General features: G+C 44.4%; 1 protein-coding gene across 2 annotated transcripts in view; it reads left to right on the top strand.

The window, feature by feature from the left end:
* dync1li1 (dynein, cytoplasmic 1, light intermediate chain 1) overlaps positions 1–17,120 on the top strand; it is an 84,146-nt gene extending 67,026 nt beyond the window's left edge. For both annotated transcript variants that reach the window (XM_072508715.1, XM_072508714.1), the window contains one exon: positions 15,834–17,120. Coding sequence is in view for 1 of the 2 variants with exons in the window: in XM_072508714.1 (XP_072364815.1) it covers positions 15,834–15,943 (110 nt within the window). In the remaining variant the exon portion in view is untranslated. The remainder of the gene's footprint in view (positions 1–15,833) is intronic.
* Positions 17,121–17,719: the final 599 nt, after the last annotated feature.

Raw genomic sequence — 17,719 nt, 5'->3', positions numbered from 1 at the left:
ATCTTGTATTTCTCTGGCAGCCTGTTGACATGGCACTGGGTCAAATGCACTATTTAATGGTGCCTATTTGATGCTTTAATTGTTATAACTGGCTGTTGGTCTCCTTTGGGACCTGTCCTGCATCAGTAAAATGCCCTGACAAAAAGATCACGTTAGAGAACCGATCCAACACAGTTTCTTGCAGTTTTGCGGTCACACGGGCATATACTTCCCGCCACGTCCACTAGTTCCCCATCATCCATTCTATTAGTTACATTCCAAGAGCACTGTCAGTTCCCTTGCAGCTCTTCAAATAATGAAGAAATTCATGCTCACATGCAACGACGTTTGGGCTTGGGTTGGTAAATGGCAAATAATATTCATGCTACACATGTCAGGCAATTTACTGGCCCCGGGTCACTGTCTATGTGGAGTTTGCACATTCTCCCCGTGTCTGCGTGGGTCTCACCCCCACAACTCAAAGATGTTGGGAGACTCAGAGGATGGGAATAGAGGGATACGGACCCAGGAAGTGTAGAAGATTGTAGTTTAGTCGGGCAGCATGGTCGGCACGGGCTTGGAGGGCCGAAGGGCCTGTTCCTGTGCTGTACATTTCTTTGTTCTTTATGTGCCGGGTAGCTGGATTGACCACGCTAAATTTCCCTTTAGTTGGAAAAACTAAGAAAAATAGAATCCTGAGGGGTTACCATTGACATGAAACTAAACTGGACCAGCCATATAAATACTATTTCTATAAGAGCAGATCAGAGACTGGGTATTCTGCAACTGATAACTCACCTCCTGACTCTATGAAAACTTTTTCCATAATTTGTAGGGAACTGTACCAAATTTGGCAGAAGGAGTTTACCATGGATAAGTATGAGCTTATCCATTTTGGTTGGAAAAATGGAACGGCAATGTATTATCTTATTATGGTCAACTTATGTTGGAGTTGTATAGAACTATGGGAGGCCGCAGCTGGAGTCCTGTGTGCCATTCTGGTTGCCACATTATAAGAAAGATGTGATTGCACTGGAGGGGGTGCAGAGGTGATTCACCACAATGTTGCCTGGGATGGAACATTTAGGTCATGAACAGAGACTGAATAGGCTTGGGTTGTTACTGAAGCAGAGAAGTCTGAGGGGCGACTTGATCGTGGTGTACTCGATTGGGGGGCATGGAAGTGGTGGATAGGGAGCAGCTGTTTCCCTTAGTTGAAGGGTCAGTTACGAGGGTAGACAAGTTCAAGATGAAGGGCAGGAGGTTTAGGGGAATTTGAGAACTGGGCACTGTTCATGTTACTATAGGCAGCTTTCAGTAAATGTGGCATACGGTGAGCTCGACTGACCATCTTAAATTGGTTCTCAGCTAATTCTTAGGACAGAATTATTTAGCAATGTTGTCCAATCACACCTAATTCTTAACACTCTTTTGAATTTTGCAAGCACGAGCTGGTTGGGTACAAGGCTACCTAATCAGTCACAAACAGCAGAAGGGACATGTTGCTTGATACGATCCACCATCATTGGGACGAATGGCTGACAGACCTAGCTCAAATTGCTCAAATTTTTTGATATATATTACCCTGGAAAGACAAGGTGAGGTAGACTGGGCACTTTTCGGGGCTGAAATTGACTGCCATATGCCCATTCTTGTGTTCTTGCGCTGTGTACCATGCAATGATCTGATCAGAGTAGTCATTATGACACAGGATGTCTTTGATGCGCCCTATTTCAACATCAAGGCTGCATGGCGAGCAAATGGCTTGGACCCTATTTACAAAGTTGCTTATCAGGGAAATCCTATAGCATATGGAACTGAGAATCCCAACACGTGTATTTACCGGTGAAGGTTGGCTTGTGGTAGACAGTGGTAGAGAACCCCAGGCAGATTTTTCAACTAGTACGTCAAGGAAAGGGAGTTCATTTGACTGCTCCATTTCAAAGGTGAATCTGAGCCAGGTTGGAGCCCATAAGACATGCAAATTATTACATGCTGCTGCGGATTTAAATATAGCAAACATATTGGAAATATGCAAGGTGGAGGAGGTTTGGTGTCATTCCATCGAAGACCCATTTCTCATGGAAGATGTTTGCAAGAGCTGAGCACGGGTTCCCGTGGCAACACCATCTATTTGGGCATACATAGCTTAAGATCAGTCAGACACGCAATGTGGCTCACTTACTCTTGCTTCAAATATTCATGCTTGCTGCCGAGAAGTTTTGCAAAGTCATTCACAGGGACCAGCCCTTTACGGGCAAAGAATGAGTCCTGACATTGTGCCTTTTTAAAATTAAATCTGAACTCAACCGTATGGATTGCTGAGTTCATAAGCTCAAATACTTTGGTTTCCATTCACAAGACCAGAGATTTTAATTTCAGCGTGTTCTTCAGATTTAAGTACGTTTCCAATTAAAACTGTCGCTACATAATGAACTCAAACTACTGAAATAGATGCAAAAATGAGGGCTAATAAATTTCCTCTTTTTCCATCATACAACCCTATTACAATTTGTAATTGGATTCCTAGAGGTTTACAGCATAAAAACAGGCCCTTTGGTCCAGCTTGTCCATGCCGCCCAGTTTTACCACTGAAGCTAGTCCCAATTGCCCGCATTTCCCCTATCCCTCTATACTTGGCTTTCCTATATAACTGTCTAAATGCTTTTTAAAAGACAAAATTGTACCTGCCTCTGCTACTGCCTCTGGCAGCTCGTTCCAGACACTCACCACACTGTGAAAGAATTGCCCCTCTGGACCCTTTTGTATCTCTCCCTTCTCATCTTAGACCTATGCCCTCTAGTTTTAGACTCCCCTACCTTTTGGGAAAAGATGTTGACTCTCTACCTCCCTGAACTCCCACATCATACATGAGGAGCATGACACGGGTCTGCGATCTCCTGCCATGTCTAAACTCTTAAGCTAACTTACAACAACTACAATGCCAAGAGAAAATTGAAAGGAAAAACTACTTACCAGTCACCAGCCAGTTACTTACCTGCTGGTCGAGGAGACTGAGTCTGACTTGCTACCCTCTAGTAAGTGTGAGAAGAAAAAAACGCAAAACAAAACTCTTACCTTACAAAATGTAGCTCAGAATCTATTCCGGTGAGTAGCTCAGAATCTACTCCAGTGAGCCTCGGAATGAAAGGGTTAAGGGCACGAGTCACCTGATTTATGGAGAAGCACTTAACCTTCTCAGACTGCACTCTGGATTTCTCCTGTTCAGCTCTGCTCCCGATATGAAGGGCTTACCTGCTACTCATCAATCACCTCTCTCCCTTGTCACCTGCAGCAGGGCAAGGCCATTTACTGGAAATTTGAGTGGAACATTCAAGGGATAAAAAGCACCTTCTCCGCACCCAGCTTCGAATTCCCAGCCAGATTCCAATTCCCAGCTCCCAAACTCACTCTTCGATGTGTCTCACTCTGGCTGTGTACGCTGGCTCACTGGGACTGAGTAATAATCTTTTATTGTCACAAATAGGCTTACAATAACACTGCAGTGAAGCTGCTGTGAAAAGCCCCTAGTCCCGATATTCTGGCGCCTGTTTGGGTACACGGAGGGAGAATTCAGAATGTCCAAATTACCTAATTTAACTCCTATCTCCCTAAATTCAACTCTTAGGACTCTCTCAATAAATTGGACATTTTCACTCGGTGCAAATCAGAATCAAACGGTAGTTTGAGATTAGACTTCTAATGCCTGTTATTCATTTGTTTAAATTTGAGTATAATCCCAAATGGTTTTGTCCAGAAGATTGGAATCCAATAAGTCATCAACTACCGTTTTTAATCAAATTCTCATTTATTTCAGAAAATCGGGTTTCAATTTGTCGTGAAAATGTGCAGACATGTCACCTTTTTACTACTTTGGTTTCCCTAGGAATAAAATTGATTTCTTATGATTTAAAACGTGGTATTGGATTGGATTGGATTTGTTTATTGTCACTTGTACCGAGGTACCGTGAAAAGTATTTTTCTGCAAGCAGCTCAACAGATCATTAAGTACATGGGAAGAAAAGTGAATAAAAGAAAATACATAATAGGGCAACACAAGGTACTGTGAGAGTACCTTTAAGAAATGGGTGTTTAAGAAATGTACCTTTAAGAAATGGGTGTTAATCAGTGATGTCAGAGTGTGGGTGGAGCTGGGCTGTCTGTCAGCTTTTTTACTTTCGTTTTACGCTGTTTGCTGCAGGGTGTTTTATAGTTTTGTTTTCCATGTTGGAGCTGAAGCCAGACAGAGCAGGTGTTCTGTTCTCTCTGCCATGAAGAGACTATCTCTTGATCATTTGGTGAATTCAGAATTATAAATGTTCTCAGTAGTGAATGTAAACCTAATGTGCTTCTGTTAAAAGTTGTTTTAAGTCTTATAGATGTTAAAAGGAAAGCTTAAAGGATTACTTAGTGTTGTATTCTTTGGGGGTTGTATTTGAATTGATGGTTGCTAAGATGTTCACTATGTTTTAAAAGGTTAACTTGAGTTCATAGAATAAGCATTGTTTTGCTTTAAAAAAATACTTTTCCATTTCTGCTGTACCACACCTGTAGAGTGGGTCGTGTGCTCCCCATACCACAATCTATTAAAGGTTGATGATCAGGTGAACTCCATGATACACTTTGGGGTTCTCTAAACCCTGGCCCATTACAATACAATGTAACTACATAAGCACCGGCATCGGATGAAGCATACAGGGTGTAGTGTTAATGAGGTCAGTCCATAAGAGGGTCATTTAGGAGTCTGGTAACAGCAGGGAAAAAGCTGTTTTTGAGTCGGTTCGTGCGTATTCTTAGACTTCTGTATCTCCTGCCCGATGGAAGAAGTCGGACGAGTGAATAAGCCGGGTGGGAAGGGTCTTTGATTATGCTGCCCGCTTTCCCCGGGCAGCGGGAGGTGTAGATGGACTCAATGGATGGGAGGCAGGTTCTTGTGATGGACTGGGCGGTGTTCACGACTCTCTGAAGTTTCTTGCGGTCCTGGGCCGAGCAGTTGCCATACCAGGCTGTAATGAAGCCAGATAGGATGCTTTCTATGGTGCATCTGTAAAAGTTAGTACGGGTGAATGTAGACATGCCAATTTCCTTAGTTTCCTGAGGAAATATCGGCGCTGTTGTGCTTTCTTGGTGGTAGCGTCGACGTGGGTGGACCAGGACAGATTTTTGGAGCTGTGCACCCCTTGGAATTTGAAACTGCTCACCATCTCCACCTCTGCCCCGTTGATGCTGACGGGTGTGTACTGTACTTTGCTTCCTGAAGTCCATGACCAGCTCTTTAGATTTCCTGGCATTGAGGGAGAGATTGTTGTCGCTGCACCAGTCCACTAGGTTCTCTATCTCCCTCCTGTATTCTGACTCGTCGTTAATGCCCTTCCACTTTAAATTTTACAAAGCCCGAAGTGTAATTCAGCCTACCACGTGTAATGAACTAGGTTCCTTAGACAACTATATTATCGATTTAGTGTGTTTATTCAGATAATCTGTCAGCCCCAAACAAAATCTAATGAATCCAGACTTGGTGAGACTCTCAAATTGCTTTAGATCATAACACGTGTAGGCCATTTGACCCCTCAAGCCTGTTGCCACTCAATAGGATCATGGCTGATCCCATATTCCTCACATCCATCTTCCTGCCCTTTCTGTGTAACCCGTCCCTTACTGATCAAGAATCTAGCTAACTTAGCCTTAAATATACACAATGACTGCCCTTACAGCTCTGAGAAGAAATTCCTCCTCATAGAACATAGAAAAATGCAGCACAGAACAGGCCCTTCGGCCCACGATGTTGTGCCGAACCTTTGTCCTAGATTAATTATAGATTATCATAGAATTTACAGTGCAGAAGGAGGCCATTCGGCCCATCGAGTCTGCACCGGCTCTTGGAAAGAGCACCTTACCCAAGGTCAACACCTACACCCTATCCCCATAACCCAACCCACCACGAAGGGCAGTTTTGGACAATTAAGGGCAATTTATCATGGCCAATCCACCTAACCTGCACATCTTTGCACTGTGGGAGGAAACCGGAGCACCCGGAGGAAACCCACGCGCACACTGGGAGGATGTGCAGACTCCGCACAGACAGTGACCCAAGCCGGAATCTAACCTGGGACCCTGGAGCTGGGAAGCAATTGTGCTATCCACAATGCTACCGTGCTGCTCTTAAGAACAAACTAATCTACACTATAGCATTCTACCGTAATCCATGTACCTATCCAATTGCTGCTTGAAGGTCCCTAGTTTCCGACTCCACTACTTCCACAGGCAGTGCATTCCATGCCCCCACTACTCTCTGGGTAAAGAACCTATCTCTGACATCCCCCCCATATATCTTCCACCATTCACCTTAAATTTATGTCCCCTTGTAATGGTTTGTTCCACCCGGGGAAAAAGTCGCTTACTGTCTATCTATTCCCCTGATCATCTTATAAACCTCTATCAAGTTGCCCCTCATCCTTCTCCGTTCTATTGAGAAAAGGCCTAGCACCCTCAACCTTTCTCGTAAGACCTAATCTCCATTCCAGGCAACATTCTGGTAAATCTCCTTTGCACCTTTTCCAAAGCTTCCACATCCTTCCTAAAATGAGGCGACCAGAACTGTACACAGTACTCCAAATGTGGCCTTACCAAAGTTTTGTACAGCTGCATCATCACCTCACGGCTCTTAAATTCAATCCCTCTGTTAATGAACGCTAGCACACAATAGGCCTTCTTCACAGCTCTATCCACTTGAGTGGCAACTTTCAAAGATGTATGAACATAGACCCCAAGATCTCTCTGCTCCTCCACATTGCCAAGAACTCTACCGTTAACCCTGTATTCCGCATTCATATTTGTCCTTCCAAAATGGACAACCTCACACTTTTCAAGGTTAAACTCCATCTGCCACTTCTCAGCCCAGCTCTGCATCCTATCTATGTCTCTTTGCAGCCGACAACAGCCTTCCTCACTATCCACAACTCCACCAATCTTCGTATCATCTGCAAATTTACTGACCCACCCTTCAACTCCCTCATCCAAGTCATTAATGAAAATCACAAACCGCAGTGGACCCAGAACTGATCCCTGCGGTACGCCACTGGGAACTGTGATCCAGGCTGAATATTTGCCATCCACCACCACTCTCTGACTTCTATCGGTTAGCCAGTTCGTTATCCAACTGGCCAAATTTCCCACTATCCCATGCCTCCTTACTTTCTGCATAAGCCTACCATGGGGAACCTTATCAAATGCCTTACTAAAATCCATGTACACTACATCCACTGCTTTACCTTCATCCACATGCTTGGTCACCTCCCCAAAGAATTCAATAAGACTTGTAAGGCAAGACCTACCCCTTACAAATCCGTGCTGACTATCCCTAATCAAGCAGTGTCTTTCCAGAAATCCTATCCTTCAGTACCCTTTCCATTACTTTGCCTGCCACTGAAGTAAGACTAACTGGCCTGTAATTCCCAGGGTTATCCCTAGTCCCTTTTTTGAACAGGGGCACGACATTCGCCACTCTCCAATCCCCTAGTACCACCCCTGTTGACAGTGAGGACGAAAATATCATTGCCAACGGCTCTGCAATTTCATCTCTTGCTTCCCATAGAATCCTTGGATATATCCCGTCAGGCCCGAGGGACTTGTCTATCCTCAAGTTTTTCAAAATGCCCAACACATCTTCCTTCCTAACAAGTATTTCCTCGAGCTTACCAGTCTGTTTCGCACTGTCCTCTCCAACAATATGGCCCCTCTCATTTGTAAGTACTGAAGAAAAGTACTCGTTCAAGACCTCTCCTATCTCTTCAGACTCAATACACAATCTCCCGCTACTGTCCTTGATCGGACCTACCCTCGCTCTAGTCATTCTCATTTATCACGTGTGTAAAAGGCCTTGGGGTTTTCCTTGATCCGACCTGCCAAAGATTGTTCATGCCCTCTCTTAGCTCTCCTAATCCCTTTCTTCAGTTCCCTCCTGGCTATCTTGTATCCCTCCAGCGCCCTGTCTGAACCTTGTTTCCTCAGCCTTACACAAGTCTCCTTCCTCTTAACAAGACATTCAACCTCTCTTGTCAACCATGGTTCCCTCACTCAACCATCTCTTCCCTGCCTGACAGGGACATACATATCAAGGACACGTAGTACCTGTTCCTTGAACAAGTTCCACATTTCACTTGTGTCCTTCCCTGACAGCCTATGTTCCCAACTTATGCACTTCAATTCTTGTCTGACAACATCGTATTTACCCTCCACCCCCCCAATTGTAAACCTTGCCCTGTTGCACGCACCTATCCCTCTCCATTACTAAAGTGAAAGTCACAGAATTGTGGTCACTATCTCCAAAATGCTCCCCCGCTAACAAATCTATCACTTGCCCTGGTTCATTACCAAGTATCAAATCCAATATGGCCTCCCCTCTGGTCGGACAATCTACATACTGTGTTAGAAAAGCTTCCTGGAAACACTGCACAAACACCACCCTATCCAAACTATTTGATCTAAAGTGTTTCCACTCATGTTTGGGAAGTTGAAGTCACCCATGACTACTACCCTGGGACTTCTGCACCTTTCCAAAATCTGCTTCCCAATCTGTTCCTCCACATCTCTGCTACTATTGGGGGGCCTATAGAAAACTCCCAACAAGGTGACTGCTCCTTTCCTATTTCTGACTTCAACCCATACTACCTCAGTAGGCAGATACTCTTCGAACTGCCTTTCTGCAGCTGTTATACTATCTCTAATTAACAATGCCACACCCCCACCTCTTTTACCACCCTCCCTAATCTTATTGAAACATCTATAAACCGGGACCTCCAACAACCATTTCTGCCCCTCTTCTATCCAAGTTTCCGTGATGGCCACCACATCGTAGTCCCAAGTACCGATCCATGCCTTAAGTTCACCCACCTTATTCCTGGTGCTTCTTGCATTGAAGTATACACACTTCAACCCATCTCTGTGCCTGCAAGTACTCTCCTTTGTCAGTGTTCCCTTCCCCACTGCCTCACTACACGCTTTGGCGTCCTGAATATCGGCTACCTTAGTTGCTGGACTACAAATCCGATTCCCATTCCCCTGCCAAATTAATTTAAACCCTCCCGAAGAGTGCTAGAAAATCTCCCTCCCAGGATATTGGTGCCCCTCTGGTTCAGATGCAACCCGTCCTGCTTGTACAGATCCCACCTTCCCCAGAATGCGCTCCAATTATCCAAATACCTGAAGCCCTCCCTCCTACACCATTCCTGCAGCCACTGTTCAACTGCACTCTCTCCCTATTCCTAGCCTCGCTATCACGTGGTACTGGCAACAAACCAGAGATGACCACTGTCTGTCCTGGCTTTTAACTTCCAGCCTAACTCCCTAAACTCGTTTATTACCTCCACACCCCTTTTCCTACCTACGTCATTGATACCAATGTGCACCACGACTTCTGGCTGCTCCCCCTCAAGGATCCTGAAGACACGATCCAAGACATCCCTGGCACCAGGGAGGCAACATACCTTCCGGGAGGCAACATACCTTCCGGGAGTCTCGCTCGCGACCACAGAATCTCCTATCTATTCCCCTAACCATTGAATCTCCTACTACTATTGCTTTTCTATTCTTCCCCCCACCTTCCCTTCTGAGCCCCAGAGCCAGACTCTGTGCCAGAGACCTGCCGGCTAGGGCCTTCCCCCGGTAGGTCATCCCTCCCCCCCAGGGTCTTTTGAGGTAGACTGGGCACTTCAGCTCCAAATGTGGCATTCTTAGGTCCACTCGTAAGTATGCACAATGCACCTGTACTCTGCAGGAAAAAGGAACATGTAAAAGTTTCTATAGGTATGTAAAGAGAAAAGGATTGCTTAAACAACAAATGTAGGCATCTCAAAGTCAGAAATGGGGAAATTCATGATGGTGGGAAACCAAGAAATAGCTGAGGAACTAAATTCATACTTTGTTTCTGTCTTCACAAAGGAAGACATGAATAATGTACCAGAAGTTCTGAATAACACAAGTTTTGTTAAGCTGAAGGAAATTATTATCAGTAGAGAAATGATTTGGGGGAAATTAATGGAATTGAAGGCAGATAAATCTCCAGAGCCTGATCATCTTTACCCCAGAGTACTTAAGGAAGTGGCCCGAGAAATAGGGGATCCATTGGTGGTATTTTCCAAAATTCTTTGGACTCGGGAATGGTTCCTATAGATTGGAGGCTAGCTAATATAACCCTGCTATTCAAAAAGGGAGGTAGAGAGAAAACCGGGAACTATAGACCAGTGAGCCTAATGTCGGTAGTTGGGAAGTTGCTGAAGTCCATTATCAAGGATTTCATAGCACCGCATTTGGAAAGCAGTGGTGTCATCAGGCAACGACAGCATGGATTTACGAAGGGAAAATCATGTTTGACAAATCTACAAGAATTCTTTGAAGATGTAACTAGTAGAGTTGACCCAGCTCCTTGATGTGGTTTATTTAGACTTTCAGAAAGCTTTCGACAAGGTCTCACATAGCAGATTATTATGTAAAGTTAAAGTGCATGGGATTACGGATAGTGTTTTGTGATGGATAGAAAGCTGGTTAGCAAACAGTAAGCAAAAAGCTAAAATAAATTGATCTTTTTCTGATTGGCAGGCAGTGAGTAATGGGGGGTACTGTAGGGATTTGTGCTAGGACCCCAACTGTTCACATTATATATTAGTTATTTGGACAAGGAAATTACATTTATTATCTCCAAATTTGCAGATAATTCAAAGTTGGATGGGAGGGTGAGCTGTGAGGAGGATGCAGAGATGCTTCAGAAGGATTTGGACGGGATGACTGAGTGGACACATGCATGGCAGATGCAGTATATTATGGATAAATGTGAGGTTATCCGCTTCGGTAAATAGGAAGGCAGATTATTTGAATGGGTGTAAATTGAGAGAGGTCGAGACCTTGGTGTCCTCGTGCATCAGTTGGTGAAAGTAAGTGCAGGTACCGCAGGCAGTAAAGAAGGCAAATATTATGATGGCCTTCATAGTGAGAGGATTTGAGTATAGGAATAGGGATGTTTTACTGCAATTGTATAGGGCATTGGTGAGGCCACACCTTGAGTAGTGTGCGCAGTTTTGGTGTCCTTGGCTGAGGAAGGATGTTCTTGCTATGGAGGGAGTGCAGCTAAGGTTTACCAGGCTGATTCCTGGGATGGTGGGACTGTCATATGAGGGGAGACTAACTCAGTTAGGATTATACTCATTACAGTTTAGAAGAGTGAAAGGCAATCTCATAGAAACCTGTAAAATTCTAACAGGGTAGATTCAGAAAGAATGTTCCTGATGGTGGGGTGTCCAGAACTGGGGTCATAGTTTGAGGATAAGGGATAAATCATTTAGGACTGATGTGAGGAGAAATTTCTTCACCCAGAGAGTGATGGATCTGTGGAATTCACTACCACTAAAAGTAGTTGAGGCCAAAACATTGTGTAATTTCAAGGAGTTAGGTATGGCTCTTGTGGCTAAAGGGATTTGGGGGGTAAGGTTGAATCGGGGTATTGAACTTTATGATCAACCCTGATCATAAGACTTGAAGGGCCAAATGGCATCCTCCTGCTTCTATTTCCCGTGTATTGTATGTCCAGGCGTTTCGTTTTTTTTTTTAATTAAACAAAAGTATGGGGACAATAGTTCCCTGAAGCATTCTGCATGGGAATACCTCGACCAGTCAGAGTCAACATACAAACTAATTTGAACCCTTTTCTCATGCAGTATAAATTGTTGCTGCCGTTGAAATTTATGATTCTTGTATCTGTCCTGGTCAGTGCAAGACTAATAACTTCGACAGCATGTCTATTTTTTTGCAGCAATACCCAAGTTCCGAACAACTATTTGTAAATCTGAAGTTGTTGAGATATGTTATGTTGCTCTTTTTAGCCTTAGTTTATTAGCTCTGATTACGTCACCTTTGCTCACGAGTTTACATAGATTACATAGAACATACAGTGCAGAAGGAGGCCATTCGGCCCATCGAGTCTGCACCGACCCACATTAATCCCTCACTTCCACCCTATCCCCGCAACCCAATAACCCCTCCCAACCTTTATGGACACTACGGGTAATTTAGCATGGCCAATCCACCTAACCTGCACGTCTTTGGACTGTGGGAGGAAACCGGAGCACCCGGAGGAAACCCACGCGGACACGGGGAGAACGTGCAAACTCCGCACAGACAGTGACCCAGCGGGGAATCGAACCTGGGACCCTGGCGCTGTGAAGCCACAGTGATAATCACTTGTGCTACCGTGCTGCCCGAGTTGCCAGGTATCTTTCTGATACCGCCAAGTGGTTCAAGTTCAAGTTATGATTAATAAGTCAGCACACCGCTTAGTAAGATTGAAATCAACGGTCATTTATTATATACAACAAGCAATATTAATACCCTAATACTACTATCTATATAATAAACCTATCACTACTGGCCAATACTTAACTTAGGAAGAGCCCACCAGGTCAGGGAAACGAATGGCTTATCCAATCGGATCTGGCCCGCGGGATTCAAAAGGCTGATACAGGTCGATGGCTAGGAGTCTTTATCAGATAGCGTTCGCTAGTTTCAAACTTACAGTTGCCGGTTGCTGTTTTTGCGAAGGTCTCGAGCAGGCGAAGAAGGGAGAGAGAGAGAGAGAGATCTGAACTTGGCCCCTCACTTTATAGGGCCCAGGGGCTTCCCGCCTCTCGGGGCGGCCCTTGACCCTGAGTCCCAAGTGATTGGACTTGTTCCCAATCACTGGGTTCGATGCGTCCAATTGCGAGGCGATTCCCCGATCGGGGGGTGGTCGTTCACCTGCCTTTGTTTCGGCCACTGCAGGCGCCGACAGGTCTGGCCCGGTATTCAATTGCTAATATGTTGCAATTGTTCCCGGGGATAGCCGATTAAACTGCAAATGTCTGGGTTGATGGGCTGTTAATAGCCCTGAGTATCGATCTGGGCCGACTTCCCCAGAGCCGAATATGATATTCTGCCTGCAGCTGTCCGTTTGCGTCTTGTTACCTGCTTTTCCCATCAGCCTTTCCGGTTAGCCATTTTAAATCGGGTTTTGGCCAAATTAATCGGGAAGCAGCCATTTTACGTGGCTACAGTTATTGGGTAGCATAGTGGCGCAGTGGGTTAGCACTGTGGCCTCACGGCGCGAGGTCCCAGGTTCGATCCCACCTCTGGGTCACTGTCCGTGTGGAGTTTGCACATTCTTCCTGTGTTTGTGTGGGTTTAACCCCCACAACCCAAAAATGTGCAGGGTAGGTGGATTGACCACGCTAAATTACCCCTTAATTGGAAAAAATGGTTGGGTACTCTTTTTTTTTAATAGTAATTTTTTTAAGAGATATGTTATTGACCCTATGCTGCTACTTTTAGAAATTGAACTTTAATCCAATTTTGAACAATGCATTGATGTGATCTTTATATGATAGATTTTAAAACATTTCTACCTTTGGTAAGTTTTTTTCCAATTGTTCCAGCTGCAAATTGTGGTTCCTTTGGCTCCCACGCAGTTTTTTCTCACTAATAGGTTTGATTATCTTTGTTTGCATTATTTGAAATGAATCAATCTTTAAAAAGTAACCAGCAAATTTTGAAAATAATTTCATAAACTCAGAAGGAATGAATTACAAATAGCTGCAAACATTAGTTCTGCTGGGTTTCTACACTGAGGCACATGACGGAACAAACCTCTGAAGGAAAACTTCAAAATGGTAATGCACATTGTTTGTGGTGCATTAATCAAGATCCTTGGGGGCAGCACGGTGGTGCAGTGGTTAGCACTGCTGTCTCATGATGCCGAGGTCCCAGGTTCGATCCCGGCTCTGGGTCACTATCCATGTGGAGTTTGCACATTCTCCCCGTGTTTGCGTGGATTTTGCCCCCCACAACCCAAAGATGTGCAGGGGAGGTGGATTGGCCACTCTTTATTTATTTTTTTTAAAAATTTAATTAATAATAATTGGGTACTCAATTTTTTTTTTTAAATCAAGTTCCTTGAACTCCATTAACTGATGGAAGTATATCCGGAATTGTGAGCCATGATTTCTCAGGTTATTTTTGGATTGGATTTTGTTTATTGTCATGTATGACGAGGTATAGTGAAAAGTATTTTTCTGAGAGCAGCTCAACAAATCATTAAGTAAAAGAAAATACATAATAGGGCAACACAAGGTATACAATGTAACTACATAACACAGGCATCGGGTGAAGCATACAGGGTGTAGTGTTAATCAGGTCAGTCCATAAGAGGGTCGTTTAGGAGTCTTGTAACAGTGGGGAAGAAACTGTTTTTGAGTCTGTTTGTGGATGTTCTCAGACTTTTGTATCTCCTGCCTGATGGAAGAAGTTGGAAGAGTGAGTAAGTCGGGTGGGAGGTGTCTTTGATTATGCTGCCCGCTTTCTTCGGGCAGCGGGAGGTGTAGATGGAGTCGATGGATGGGAGGCAGGTTTGTGTGATGGACTGGGCTGTGTTCACGAATCTCTGAAGTTTCATGAAGGAACATTTGCAATGGTTCCTAGGGTGATGGCAGCAAGCATCTTCATGTTTCCAGATGCAAAATGATCTCTCGGTTGATTTGTTGCCACTGACACATTATGGGATTGTGGGCAGGATTCTCCCATCTGGGGACAAAGTCCCCACGTCCGCCAAAAAACGGGCGGGAATCACTCCAGACTTTTTCCTAGAAAGCCTGGGGTGATTCACCGTCTTCAAGGGGGCTAGCAGGGCCCCGGTGTGCGTCCCGCAGCTCTGGCTGCCGGCGGGGCCTTGCAGTTACGCCCGCGCAGCTGCGCACGTCGGTGAGTCTGCGCATACGTGCAGTGGCCATCTTCGCGCCGGCACCTGCGCAACATGGCAGAGCCCTACAGGGGCCCGACGCGGAGGGACATGCCCCCCCCCCGGAATGAGCATGTCCGCCGATCGCGGGCCTGGCCACTGTGGAGGCCACCCCCCCCCCTGGAGTTGGATCTCTTCCCAAACCCCTCCCCCCCCCAACCACCAGGACGGCCCCTGCAGCCAGAACGCTGAGGTCCTGCTGGGTGTGACCACATGAACCACGCCGGTGGGCACTCGGCCCGTCGAGCGAGGAGAATTGCCACGATGGCCGCTTTCAACGGCCCCCGATCGGTGCCGCATCGATCGCGCATACGTGACTGGTGCCGATTCTCCAGTCGCCGGAGAATCGCGTGCCTGCGTGGGAGCCTATTTTGGGCAATTCTCCGCCCCCGGCAGTAATTCCCCGCCCCGATTTTTGGCGCAGTGGGTCGGCGAATCCTGCCCTATGTCTTTTGAAGAGGATGCATGCTTCCAGGACCTAAGCACAAGTTCAGTGGATGAGGCCACGTGTTACTTTGGTGCAGAAACGAGGTTCTAGTTTTGAGTAATGTTGTTCGCTCTGTTCTTCCACTATAGTGTGCGCACTTTGTTTTCACTACAGTATTTATTTATTTTCTAAGTTCCCACTCTCGGTTGCAGCAGATCAAAATTGCTGCAAAGGAGCAATGTCTGTGCAATTAAGGGAGGGCAAAAGTAACAGACAAAGTAAAATTACATGCTTTTACCAAGGAAAAGTGCTCTTTAAACTAAACTGCATTATATGAGAATGTTGAAATGGAGAAGTTTCATAACTGGCTCCTTTCAATACCAAAATGTGAACCTGAAAACAATTAGTAGCTCTCATTAACCAATATAATCTCAACTCTGACAAGTTTTAAATAAACAACATGTAAAGAAGTCAAAACATCCTTAAACATTGGTGCCCGGTTATCATAATTGAAATGACTAATATGCTGTTAAAATGCAGATAGATTGATATCTAATTTACTTACCTGCCGATTCAAATTAAGCATCCATCTTCCTCCTTCCCCATTTGTAGGTCATAAACCAGTCTTAACAGAAGTACAAGCAGAACTGGACAGAATTGCACGTAAACCAGAAGCTGTGTCTCCAACCCATACATCCATAGCAGAAGACAAAGCATCCTGAAGAAAAGCTACCAACGTGATGCTTAATACAATACCCTGTTGTTGGCTTTGCCTCTCCCTTTTCCTTCAGGATGTGTACTGAGGATCAAAGGCTGTTTTTGAAGTATACTGGACTACTACGTTTTGAGTCTTCAATGAGTTGTTCAATGTATGTAAGGAAACTGTATTGAGAGGAATATACAACGCTGCAAAAGTGATTCTGGTAATGTGTTTTCTGAGAGGAAAAATAATGAGATGAGCTTAATTATTGGGACTTGCATCTTTGTTCAAATAATGCTAATTTGCAGCCAGTGTTGATGTGTTATCTGTATTTCCCAGGTGTTCATTTGGGGAATGTCATATACTGATGGTAAATATGGTGCCTGAAACAAAAGTATCTAAACATGTATTGCTGGCCAGAGGCATAGCAGGAATCCAGGCGGCAAACTTTCAGAAACTTGCATCTTGAAAAAAAATGACTCAAAGATGAATTCTTGGTGGCCAAATTAAAAACTGTGCAGAACTGAAGTACTCTTACAACAGACTTTAAAATGCTGAACAAGATGGCACAATGCCTAACTTTGTACAGAAACATGTTACTTGTAAATTGTGATGTTAAAAAATGAAGGGGCCAGAAAAAATGAAGGGGGCAGAGGTCACTCGACAAGAACAGTACATTACTTCAACTTGAACACCTCATCCTATTCTAGTTGTTAGTGTAGTACTTTACTCAACCCTGCCTGGTTTCTGTATTGTGCTGTTTCTAATTACAGAAAGATGTAAGGATTGCAATCCTTCAATAAAGTTGTATTTATTCTCTGCAACAGATCTAAAACATGTTGAAGTTTATTCAGAAAATGTACTGGGAAATCAACAGTTGTTCACTAACAATGTTCATGAATGCATTGTTAGAATGCACTGGCTTTAGATATCCTTTAGAGGGCCTCCTTCTCTTGCTGCCTTCACCTCTGGAAATGAATACTTGGATGGCCTCCAAACAGACAATTCAGGGTGTTTTTCATGCAGAATGTAATAATTTTTTATGTTTAAGAATGGAAATTTTCTCCTATTAAAATATTTTTAACTTTTGAAGTCCCAAATAGCAGAGCTAAATATTGAATAACTGTTTCCAATACTGAAGACAGAAGAACTGCGAATTATGTACCCACTACTTCAAATAAATGCTTGCCTAATCCAAATCGGTGTGTATCCACTGTGCAACATAACTGTGAACTTACTTGCCTTGATAATATATCATGTATTTGGTGGATGAACTGCTTGTGTGTGGAAACGAGCCCCATATAGATAAACTTCATCCTAATTTTAATGCTGTTTTCTAGTAGAGTAGAATCGTAGAAAAGTTACAGCACAGAAGGAGGCCACTCAGCCTATCTTGTTCATGTCAGCCCGAGGACACCCGGGTGCCCTTTCTCATCCCACCTTCCTACACCCGGTCCATAGCCCTGTAACTTAGAGCACTTAAGATGAAGGTCCAGGTACTTTTTTTAGTGTGTCTGCCTCCACCACCAACTCGGGCAGTGAATTGCAGACACCCACTACCCTCTGTGTAAAAATGTTCTTCCTCATGTCCCCTCTACACCTTCCGCCACTTACCTTGAATCTATGTCCCCTGGTTCTAGAATTCTCCACCAAGGGAAATAATTTTATCCTGTCCACTGTCATTTCCCTTCATAATTTTGTGCACCTCAATCAAGTCACCCCTCAGCCTTCTTTGTTCAAAGGAAAATAAACCCAATCTCTCCTCGTAGTTACTGTGTCACATTGAATGATACCTCAC

The sequence above is a fragment of the Scyliorhinus torazame genome, chromosome 6, assembly GCF_047496885.1.
Source record: "Scyliorhinus torazame isolate Kashiwa2021f chromosome 6, sScyTor2.1, whole genome shotgun sequence".
NCBI lineage: Eukaryota > Metazoa > Chordata > Chondrichthyes > Carcharhiniformes > Scyliorhinidae > Scyliorhinus > Scyliorhinus torazame.
This window is presented reverse-complemented; position numbering and strand designations above follow the sequence as displayed.